The following is an 11,926-nucleotide window of genomic DNA, read 5'->3' on the forward strand; positions in this document are numbered from 1 at the left end:
ACTCAAAGCATGCTGAAAAGGCTGAGGACAAATTCGAAAGCCAAAATTTAATCATAATTAGTGGGCCATCTTGATACATTAATAGAGGCCTTGAAATCATACAAATGATACAACACTGTAAATTTTTTATCAAGATAAATAATTTTTTATATTTTTTAGAAAGTTGATATTAGTCATTACTCAACTAGTTTTTGTTTTGATAGTTCTACAAGGAGCAAGGAGCTTGTAAAGGACCAAAACTTCAAAAGATAAGATAAGATTCATATTAAGCATTTAACTTGATTTTTTTAAATTTTTTTATAGTTTAATCTAATTACAAAGATGAAAATATATATTTTTAGGCAATAGTATGTTGTGGCTCAAATATGCTCAATTAAATATATTTGATCAGACTCTAGTTATAAAAGTATTATACTTAGGCCCCATTTACTTTAGCTATTCAATGAAACGAAAGAATTCTACAAGAGACATCCATTATGAAAATAAGGAAAAACAGACCACACTAAAAGACACCAACTTGTTCCTTTGTTGCTATAATCACACGCTGAAAGGTGAACTAAAAAAATAGGGAATTTCAAATCTGAAATGGCAATGAAAAATAAGGAACTAACAAATGGAGAATTTACCATGGGATTTTTTTTAGGTTTTTTTTTTCTATTTTTTTCTTTAGTTTAAAAAAAATATTAAAAAATGCCCAACTGGGGCTCTGGGGACGAGATCTGCAGTGCGCAATGACAGTGTGAGATTTGTGGTAGCTGCGAGAGAGAGAGAGAGAGAGAGAGAGAGAGAGAGAGAGAGAGAGAGAGAGAGAGAGAGAGAGAGAGGGTCTTGTTGGTGCATTAAATGCAATAAATTTGATACACTATCATCCATAAATAGTAGGTACACAGGGACAAAGAGGTCATTTGATTGTCTAAAATGGGGGACATAATAGGCGTGATTTGGGCAAATGAGAAATCTTGACAATCGGGATCGCCAACGAAGCTGGCTGAGTTGGATGAAATTGACTTTTAATAGGCCTAGAATTCTTTAATAAACGATAGTTTGGCCAGAAAAAGTCCAAATATCTAGGTTTTGCAAGCTAGTAAACATGGCCTAAGCATATTATGTATCCGTGTCGATTTCTTTTATTTTATAATTTATTTTAACGTTATTCACCATATAAAAGTATTACATTGGTGTTGCATTTCATGAGTGCATTCTTGGACATTTGTGAATTTAAATGTTTAATTTTGACATCTTAACTAAAAAGGATGAAAAATATTTAATAGATTTAGAAATTCCTTTTTTTTTTTTTAAAATCAATTGCAAAACATTTGAGTTGAGTGTTGAAATTATATGGATTTAAACTGAATTAATTGAAAAGATGAATGACTAAAAGTGCAATTATGCCTTTTAAACCCTACAGATTTACTGCTAAATCAGTCGTTTTCCCTTCAGGCCTATACAATTATAAGTATCGTTTCGTTGTTAGAGAAAGTACACTCACCCTCTTAATAATAATACCAGTCCAACAATTGACCTGTTATGTTAGTTCCATTAGGGTTTTTTTTTTAAAAAAAAAAATTATGTTGAATTGCTCAAAATCCCACTCTGGAACCTAAATGATAATTATATATATATATATATATATATAGATATTTAAAATATTACATATTTTTTTCTATAATAGTGTCCATCCAACATCAAATTTTCACAATTTTTTATAATAATGCCCGTCCAAGGTTACATAATTATGTCATATCAGGGCTATAACTCATCAATAATTTTTCTAACAACGAAAGGGTATCTATAATTACATCAAACCTCAAGAAATCTCAGTGTAATTTATCAAAAAATAAGTTAAGTTAAATTAATTTGTCATATGGGATTGACAATCATTATTGAAATTTATAATTACCACTAATTTTGTGATATTATTTATTTAGTTTTTATTTTTTTTTTGTACTCAATGTAATATTCTAGTTCATATTTAATTAATAAATATATTTATTGATGATTAAAAGTTAATATTATTTATTTATTAAAAATAATCAACATATTATTAAATAACGATTATAAAATTTTTAAAATAATAATAAATTAATATTAAATATTAACTTTATAAAAAAAATAGAGTCGTTAGTTTACGTGGGCTAAGATTGGGCCCAAATTTCATTAGAAAAATAATAATCTATACTGATTATAAAACGAAATCTTCGTCTTTGTCTAGAATAGAAGTTATTTTATAAATTTACCAAAATTTGCCCTTTGCTTTTAGTTAATGCATTTGCTTATTTTTTTTCTACAAAATGAAATTAATAATGATCTTGCACAAATTCAGCGACCTCGATAAGCGATCTCGTCACGGATTGCTAATTCCTCCAAGACCAAGTATTGGGTCCCTGAGAATAAAACAAGAATAATGAGCTCGTCGGGCACGTCCCCGATAACGACCCTCCGATGCTCAAGTTAGGTTGATCGAGAGAAAAGTTTGCGATTACAAAGTTCGATCTCAAAGAACGTGAAATAGGTACCTCCAATTATGGCGTCTGGGTCTATTTATAGAGCACAACTGGATACTTTTGATTGGGCCACGTGGCCTTATCTGCTGGCTAGCATTCGTGATCGGACGGCTACTATTGTTCGGGTTTTCAAAGGCAGAGTCAGATCCTTTCCAACACATTCGATAGAAGAGGCGCGGATTCGAAGTGAAAAGACTGTAATACCCTTAATGAAGGGTGTTTTCGGTATTTTCCAACATATTTTACTAGATACCAATCATTACTCCCTCACTTATTCAAAGTGCAATTCATTGCTCTTGAAGAAGTAGAACGGTCGCGTCCGTCGATCTCGCCCGTAGGGCGTACACGTGTCTATGGCGCGTTTCCCAAAAAAGAGATCCTATAAATACGCCTTTCATTCAAATGGTTTCACTTACCCCACTTACGACCTTCAGCGATCAGTGCTTCCAACTTTGAGTTCGCTTACGACGTGCAGCTTCTAGAGCTATTCTGTTATAAGGTACGATGTCCTCTAGCTTTAGTTCAAATTCTGGTTCGAGCTCTGGCTCAGGGTCGTCCGCGGCCCCCTCTGGGTCTGCACATGCATCTGTTTCGACATCTCCTAAAGTAGCTAAAAAGCCCCAAAAACTTAAAACTCCTCTTGATAAGCAAGCTGGGCCCTCTACTCTTGAGAAGTTCCAAGATAGGATGGCTAGAAATTCTTCGAAAGCCATAGTTTGCAGTGTTAAAACCCCTATTCGCAAGATTAGGGAAAAATACTATATACCTCCTAAATACGAAATTATTATTCCTAGGGCTTTCGATCGCGTGCATCGTCCTCCCCCAGGTTGTGTGCTTTTTCTATTAAACATTTTGACGCCGGATTGGGGCTCCCTTTAGCTCCCCCTCTATTTGCTATCTTGAATAAATGAGAGATTTGCCCTATGCAGATATCTCCCACTTCCATTTCTCACATTATTCTTTTTATCATAATAATGAAATTTTTAGGCACCAAGCCCAGTTTTGACAATTTCTGGAGCCTGTATTTCTTCACCACCTCCAAACGGTCTGGAGATAGAGGCTTTTTCTATCTCTCTGCCAAGCCAGACTGCAGATATCTAGACACTTTAAAATCAAACGTAGGGTCTTGGCGTGACAGATTCATTTTTGTTCGACCTCCACCCAGTATAACTTGGCCTTTTAAACTGGAATGGAGTAAATACAAACTAGTTCCTAAGACAAGTGGAGGGGGGCTGGAGGGCGACCAAATAAATAGCTTGACATCCTATAAGTATGACCCTAAGAAGCTACTCACTGAGAAAGTGTTGCGACTGGTTTGGCTATCTCCAGCGCCCCTCCATATTGAAGAGTCTTTAGGTGACCTCTCTCATCCGATGTTGACGTATTTCCTTGTTCTTCTATTCGAATTTACTCACTAGACCCCTTGATCTTGCAGATAGTATAGTTATGAATTCCCGCTTTGCTTTGTGGTTGAAAGCGACAGAGAATAAGGCCAAGGGAAAGCAGATCGTCTCTTCTGCTGATCCCTCTTTGACCCCAACTGCGGCTCAATCCCCTTCTCGTGCTCCTGTCCCTGCCAGTCCTAGTGTCGTTCAGAGTCCCACTCTCAACAATCCCATTCAGGTCGATAGTGAAGAAACCCCCCCCCCCCTTCACTTACATGGATACAATTCTGAAGATCTGGAGCTGAATCTGGATGACAATCGAAGCGAAGCTCGGAGAGAAGACCTCAGTGAAAAACGCGATCGTAAAAGTGAAGGGACAAATTTGAAGAAAAGAAAGCGGGCTTCACACAAACAGCAAGAGAAGGCGAAGGACAAGGGACCTGCAGAGCCTTCGGGATCCTCGAAGTCCTCACAGTCTAGCCTACCTCGTCTAAACCGGTGGGCGAAATCAATGAGCAGGATGACTAAGGAAGCTGCAGACAAGGCTGAGCAACAAGATGAGCGTGATCGGTATCTGCGATTAGAGCGACTTTCTGCTTGCTAGGAAGAGATGAGAGGAGAACTGAAGGGCGAGCAGGCTCATGTGTCCGAACTAAAGGGGGATCGCCTCGTTCCAAAGTGGAACATCTCCACTTCTAGTTCTATTTTTTTCACGGAGCCTGGAGAGGACTCCTGGGATATATATGACTTCGGAATTCTTCCTCGTGACCAAGGATCCCTGGTGATGAATACTCCGACGCAGCTTGGTTTACCTCCTAGTTCTGACCGTTATTGTAGGCGGCCACTTTCCTCCGAGGCCTATCCATGAAGTGCATGAGTTATCGCTGGAATCACATGGTATCCGATAAGAAAGTGAAAGATCTTTCAGCTCAGCTAGCCGAGAGGGATAGAATAGATCGAGTTCATGTTGAGGAGATGCAGACCCTAGCCGAGGAAATTCAAAAATTGAAAGATCAACTCTTAGCAGTTGACAAGGCCAAGGAGATCGCGTTGTCAGAGGGGCGAAAAGAAGGATTTGATGCGGGCAGAGAGGTCGGGCTGGTGGAAGGTCACAAGCAGGGACTGGAAGAAGGCAAAGCTGGTCGGATCACCTTGGAGGAACATCATCAAGCTATGACCAGTTCGCGTATACCCACTGTCCGCGATTTTTTGAAGTCTGACACGTTCAAGACTGCCGTTGAGATCAAATCTGCTGATTTCTTCACCAAGGGCTACAAAACATGTGAGGCTCAGCTTGAGAAACTTGGTGGTTTTTCAGAGTCTTTTGATCGCAGCCAGATGGATATCACACTAGATGGAAACCTCCAGCCCTATCCCGATGAACCTGCTCTCGAGGATGATGAGTTTGCAGCTCTACGGGACGAGATAGAACCTGATCCTTGATGCAGTTCTTTGAATTTTTGTAATATGGGGTCTAATGTGTTTGAACTTTTGTAATTCTTCGAGCTTTTGTAACTCTTGATGATGATATATTTGAACTCCTGTAATTTAGGGTGCTGACCCTGAGGGGCATAATTTTTTATGTAACCCTCTTCTAGCCAAACTCTTTTTGAGATCGGTCTTTTTATGGCCCAATCGAAAGTCTTTTGCCATATCATACGCCTCGCAGATGGGGTCATTTATATAATCTCTCTCCAAATCGTGCTTTATAGAGTAGTCTTTAGTTGGCATGGAGAGTGCATCTTTTTCAGATCGCACTTTACCGGATGCCTCTTTTTCAGTTAGCATGTGGAGTGCATTTTTTTCAGATTGCACTTTATTTGGATGCCTCTTTTTCAGTTGGCATGTGGAGTGCATCTTTTTCAGATCGCACTTTATTGAATGCCTCTTTTTCAGTTGGCATGTGGAGTGCATCTTTTTTCAGATTGCACTTTATTGGATGCCTCTTTTTCAGTTGGCATGTGAAGTGCATCTTTTTCAGATCGCATTTTATTTGGATGCCTCTTTTTCAGTTGGCATGTGAGTTCTCGATCAGGAATCCTGGTGAATAGCAATTTAACATACAGAAAAATGCACATAATTTTTTGGATTGGTTTATTATTTAACTGAACTTGGCTTTCCTAAAGCGTGAAAAACGTACAATATGGTCGGCCTTTTTTAGGCACTAGGATAAGAACTATTGGCCTTTCACAGGCACAAAAATGCAATCTCTTTTCTCTGAGCAGTTGACGGCCTTTCACGGGCACAAGAATGCGACCTCCTTCTTCAAACAGTTGATGGCCTTTCACAAGCACAAAGATGCGACCTCCTTCACTCCTATGCGTAAATTTTTTTCAAATTCTAGATATTCCATGGTCGCGGTAAGTTCCGTCCCTGCATGTCTTGCAGCTTGTATGTACCTTTCTTCCTGATCTCAATCACTTTATACGGTCCTTCCCATGGTGGATCTAATTTGACCACGTGCTTCGAGGTCTCAACCTTCTTTAGGACGAGATCTCCTACCTGCAGCTGCCTTGGTCGAATTTTTCGATCATGGTTTTTCATCATTAACCCCTTGTGGTGCAGGCTTCTGGCATACGCTGCATCCCTTTTCTCCTCAATCACCGTGAGATCAAAGCCCCGTTCGTCCTGGTTGGGTTCGGGGTCGTACATTATGACCCGTTGGGACTCTTTGCTCTACAGGAATTATAGCTTCTGTACCGTATACCAAACAGAATGGAGTCTCACCAGTCACCGTTCGAGGTGTTGTGCGGTAGGCCCACAAATCTCTCGGCAGCTCATCAACCCACGATCCTTTGCTCTCGAGGCACGTTTTTAAATGCTGCAAGATTGTTCTATTAGTCACCTTTGTCTGCCCGTTAGCTTGTGGATTTGCGACCGCCGTGAAGTGTTGCGCGATCTTGAGTTCCTTGCACCATTCCGTGATCTTTCTCCCCTGAAATTAAGTTCCATTGTCAGAAATTAAAATCCTTGGTATTCCAAACCTGCATATGATGTTTTTCCAGATGAAGTGGATGACTTCTTTTTCGGATATCTTGGCTACAGCTTCGGCTTCGACCCATTTAGAGAAATACTCAATTGCTACGATAATGAATTTCTTTTGTGCTTGTGTAGGGGGAAATGGTCCCACGATGTCTATCCCCCACTAGTCGAAAGGGCATGCTATTCTGATCGGCTCAATGGGGGTCGTCGGCCAGTGTATCAGGGATGCATACCTTTGACAGCTCTCGCACTTTTTCACCAGGTCTTTAGAATCCTTGACTAGCGCCGGCCAGAAATACCCTTGTCGTATGATTTTCTGGGCTAGCGACCTTGCACCTGAATGGTTCCCACAGCTCCCCTCATGGATCTCCCTCATCGCGTAATGAGCTCTCTCTTCATCCAGGCATTTCAGGAGAGGCCCCTTAACTGTTCGCTTATACAATTGACCTGATAGCAAGGTGAACTGAGTAGCTCAACACTCTCTTCGCTGCCACAGGGTCAGAAGGCAAGGTGTCGTCCTCCAGGTATTTGATAATTTCTTCTTTCCACGATCCAGCTTCAGAAACCACTTGCACTTCTTCCCTGCTCGAGATGGCTGATCGTTCTCGTATTAAGGCAATTATTTTTCTATCTTTGATCCCAGACATTGCAGCTCCAAATTAGATAATGCATCTGCTTTATCATTTTATGCTCTTGGTACCTGCAGGATAGAACACTTATCAAACTTACCCATCAATCTCTTAACATTCTCTCTATAGGATGTCATCGTCTTCTCTCTCGTCTCATAGGTTCCTTCAATCTGTAATGCGACCAACTGGGAGTCCGTAAAAACTTCTAGATCTCTGGCTCCAGCTTCATATGCAAGTTCCAGTCCCAGAATAAGTGCTTCATATTCAGCTTCGTTATTGGTGACGGGAAAGGATAGGCGAGCTGCTACTTCGATCTCCATTTCCTTGTATCAATATGCCTGCTCCTCCATTGTTAGCATTTGATGATCCGTCTACATGTAGCATCCATTTGCAACTATGTCCTTCCACAGTCTAAGACAGTTCAGAATCACTAGATAGCTCTGTTACAAAGTCTGCCAGAACTTGAGCTTTCTGTGCGGTTCTGGGCTGATAGTCAACATCGTATTGTCCCAATTCGATGGCCCACTTGATCAACCTTCTGAAAGCTTCAGGTTGCAACATCACGTGTTTCAAAGGATGATTCGTTATTACTACCACTTTATGCGATTGAAAATAAGGTCGCAACTTTCGAGCTGTGATGACCAAGGTGAGTGCCAGCTTCTCCATCTCCGAATACCTTAACTCTGCACCCTGGAGCATTTTGCTGACGTAGTATATTGGATTCTGGCTTCCGACTTCGTCCCGCACCAACACAGAGCTGACCGCATTCTTTTATACAACTAAGTACAAAAACAGTGTTTCTCCCTCTTTTGGGTTAGCTAGCAAGGGTTGTTTTGTCAAATATTCTTTCAACTTTTGCAGGGCTTTCTCGCACTCCTCACCCCACTCGAAGTTCTTAGACTTTCTCAGGACTTTAAAGATTTGGAGGTTCTATCTGCTGATCGCGAAATAAACCTACTTAAGGAGGCGATTTTTCCTGTCAACTTTTGCACGTCTTTGATCTTGGACGGCGACCGTAAGCTCATAATGGCCTAAATCTTCTCGGGGTTAGCTTCAATTCCTCGTTCGTTGACCATGTACCCCAAAATTTTTTCGCCCCCTACTCCATAGGTGCATTTATCTGGATTCAGCTTCATCCCATATGACCTCATTATACTGAATGCTTGTTCGAGATGCTCGAGATGATCTTGCAACCTCCTGCTCTTGACCAGCATATCATCGACATAAACTTTCATGGTTTTCCCAAGCAGATCGCCAAACATCTTGTTCACAACCGTTGGTAGGTCGCACCTGCATTCTTCAGACCGAAAGGCATCATGTTATAACAATAAATCCCTTTGTTAGTAATGAATGAGGTCTTATCTCTGTCTTCTCCGGCCATGTGAATCTGGTGATATCCTTGGTAGGCATCCATCATGGAGAACATTTCGAACCCTACTATTGAATCTACCATGACGTCAATCCTAGGCAAGGGGTACGGGTCCTTCGGGCAGGCTTTATTCAAGTCTGTAAAGTCTATGCACATGCGCCATTTTCCGGAGGATTTGGGGACAAGCACTACGTTAGAAAGTCAGTCGGTGTATTGAACTTCGGACACGTACGCGACCTTGAGTAGCTTGTCGACCTCCTGCCCGATGATCTCATTTTTGTCGTTCCCGAACGACCTCTTCTTCTGCTGCACCGGTCGGACTACAGGATCTACATTCAACCTATGCACAATTATTTCTGGGCTGATCCCAGTAAAATCTGATGGGCTCCAAGCAAACATTTCCATATTCCTTCTTAGAAATTCGATCATGGCCATCTCTCCATCTCCCATGTTCGCTCCTATTCTGGTGGTTTTTTCTGGCTCGCCTGGTACAAGCTGCACAGCCTTGTATTCATCGCTGGGTTTCAAGTGCTCAGCTTCATATGGTCGAGGTTCAGCATCCTCCCTAACTTTCCTTTTCTTCTGCTCGGACTCCCCCTTCAGCGATAAGTTATAATATTTCCTAGCCACTTTCTGGTCGCAAGCCACTTCCCCTATCCCATTCTCCATGGGGAATTTCATCTTCATGTGATAGGTGGAGATGAGAATCACATTGTAGGCAAATGGAGTATCGACCACCAGGAATTTTACCATTAGCGTCTTGTGTTTAGGTTCTTCTCCCATGGACACTGGTAATTAGATCATGTCCAGCGACGCCACTTCACTTCCTCCGAATCTGGTTCCAGTCGAGCATTTTCTAATCCCATCTTATCAACCACACTTTTGAATATGATATCCGTCGAGCTCCCACTATCAACTAGTACTTTGTGAACAGCGAAATTCGCAATGTCTAGCTTGATGACCATAGGGTCGTTCATGGTCTCGCTATCCTCCGGCTTATCTGAGCTGTCAAAAGAAATTGCTTCTTCTTCTTCTACTTTAAGCACATATTCTCTTTCCCTGCTAGAGCCTAAAGTTCTGGCACACCTCTTACGAGTTCTACTTGAATCTCCAGCGCTCGATCCCCCTGCGATGGTGTAGATGACTCCCTTGGTTGGCGCATTGCTTCTGTTTCCGGGGGTTTTATCTGTTTTCGCAAGTCTGGGGTTACGATCTCTACTCCTCGATCGACTTCTGCTCACTTCATCCTTTCCTGTTTTACACCCACCTGGAATCCGATCACGGAAGAAACCCTGTCGCACCAATCTCTCGATCTCATCCTTCAGTTGAAAGCATTCTTCTGTATCGAGCCCTCTTTCGCGATGAAATTTGCAATACTTGTTAGAAAATTTTTTGGATGGAGTATACCTGGTGTGTCTCGGCCATTTCAATAGATCAACATTTTCCACCATCATCAAGGCCTTCTTATGCGTCATGGCCAACGGAGTGTAATTATGATACCTAGGTTGGTACTTTGGCTCTTTGGCTTCTCCTGTTTTACCTTACTTCCTCCTTCTCTGCTATCATACGGTCGGCTAAATACCTGCTCGCTCTCTCTCCGCTCAGTATCTTTCATCGCATTCATCTCTTCCTCGTCTATGTACTTCTGAGCCAGAGCCATTAGCTGCTCAACATCACCCGGCGGGTCGCGTGCGAGCGCAGATGTAAAGGGGCCCTTCTTCAATCCATGGATTATAATACTGACCATCATGTCAATGCGCAAATCCTGGACCTCTATCATCTCGTTGTTGAATCTCCCCATGAAACTTTTCAACATCTCTTCCTCCTTCTGTCGTATATTAAAGAGATGGGTGGCTGATCTTTTCTGTTTCTTTCTGCTTACAAAATGGAAAAGAATTTCTGAATGAGCTGTTCATATGAATCAATGCTTCCACGGGGCAAGTTAATGAACCACTCATGTGCTTTCCCCGTAAGAGTAGTAGCAAATAATTTAGCCATTATAGGACCTGGCTGCCCGTACAGATTCATCACCATGTCAAATGCTGCTATGTGCTCGTAGGGATCTTTGGTTCCATCATATCTTTGCAAGTCGGGTACTCTAAATCCAGGCTCCACCACTTGAACCAAAATGTCGTTGCTAAAAGGGGAATTTTTGTTATGTGAAACTATTTTCCCTCGCTTTTTCAATTCATCGATTTGTTTTTCTAGGAGTTCGATCTGCTTCCCTACACTTTCGACCTCGGCTTTTGATATCACTGGCTCCCTTCCCTTAGCTCGAACTTGGCTACTTGAACCTGCCTCCGAAGGTGTTCGCCTTCGACTTCTGTATTCTGGCTGACTTGGTTCTCCAGATGTCCTCCTCAGCTCTCTACTTTCAAATAATTGTCTCTTGGCAGCCTCTTTTACCATTGGAGTTGTTGTCCTCCTCTCGTACTCCACGATGGCATTTCTACTCGCTTCTTCTATCATCCTCTGCAACTCGTCTTTTGTCAAGTGTACCATTGCTCCTTCACCTCTTCTAGGCGTCTCATCCTCCATTGCATTTCTCCTCGAAGAACCTTCCATGTTGACTGGCGATCCTCAGGCTTTCCCACAGACGGCGCCAACTGATCTTGCACGAATTCAGCGACCTCGATAAGCGATCTCGTCATGGATTGCTAATTCCTCCAAGACCAAGTATTGGGTCCTTGAGAATAAAACAAGAACAATGAGCTCGTCAGGCACGTCCCCGACAACGACCCTCTGATGCTCAAGTTAGGTTGATTGAGAGAAAAGTTTGCGATCACAAAGTTCAATCTCAAAGAACGTGGAATAGTTACCTCCTATTATGGCGTCTGGGTCTATTTATAGAGCACAACTGGATACTGTTGACTGGGCCATGTGGCCTTATCCTGCTGGCTAGCGTCCGTGATCGGACAGCTACTGTTGTTTGGGTCTTTAAAGGCAGAGTTGGGTCCTAGTCGGATCCTTTCCAACCCATCCAACAGAAGAGGCGCGAATCCAAAGTGAAAAGACGATAATACCCTTAATGAAGGGTGTTTTCGGTATTTTCCAACA

The 11,926-nt window shown here is 41.9% G+C and overlaps 1 protein-coding gene across 1 annotated transcript; it reads right to left on the reverse strand.

Moving 5' to 3' along the window:
- Positions 1 to 9,669: 9,669 nt before the first annotated feature.
- On the reverse strand, positions 9,670 to 10,344 carry LOC105178751 (uncharacterized). The gene has a single exon (XM_011102287.2). The coding sequence runs from the start codon at positions 10,342 to 10,344 to the stop codon at positions 9,670 to 9,672; it is 675 nt and encodes a 224-aa protein (XP_011100589.2).
- Positions 10,345 to 11,926: the final 1,582 nt, after the last annotated feature.

Source organism: Sesamum indicum, linkage group LG12, assembly GCF_026168435.1.
Source record: "Sesamum indicum cultivar Baizhima isolate 11 linkage group LG12, ASM2616843v1, whole genome shotgun sequence".
NCBI lineage: Eukaryota > Viridiplantae > Streptophyta > Magnoliopsida > Lamiales > Pedaliaceae > Sesamum > Sesamum indicum.

Excerpts from the sequence above, each read along its gene's own strand:
- LOC105178751 (XM_011102287.2), bottom strand. The coding sequence starts at position 10,344 with ATGACGCATAAGAAGGCCTTGATGATGGTGGAAAATGTTGATCTATTG.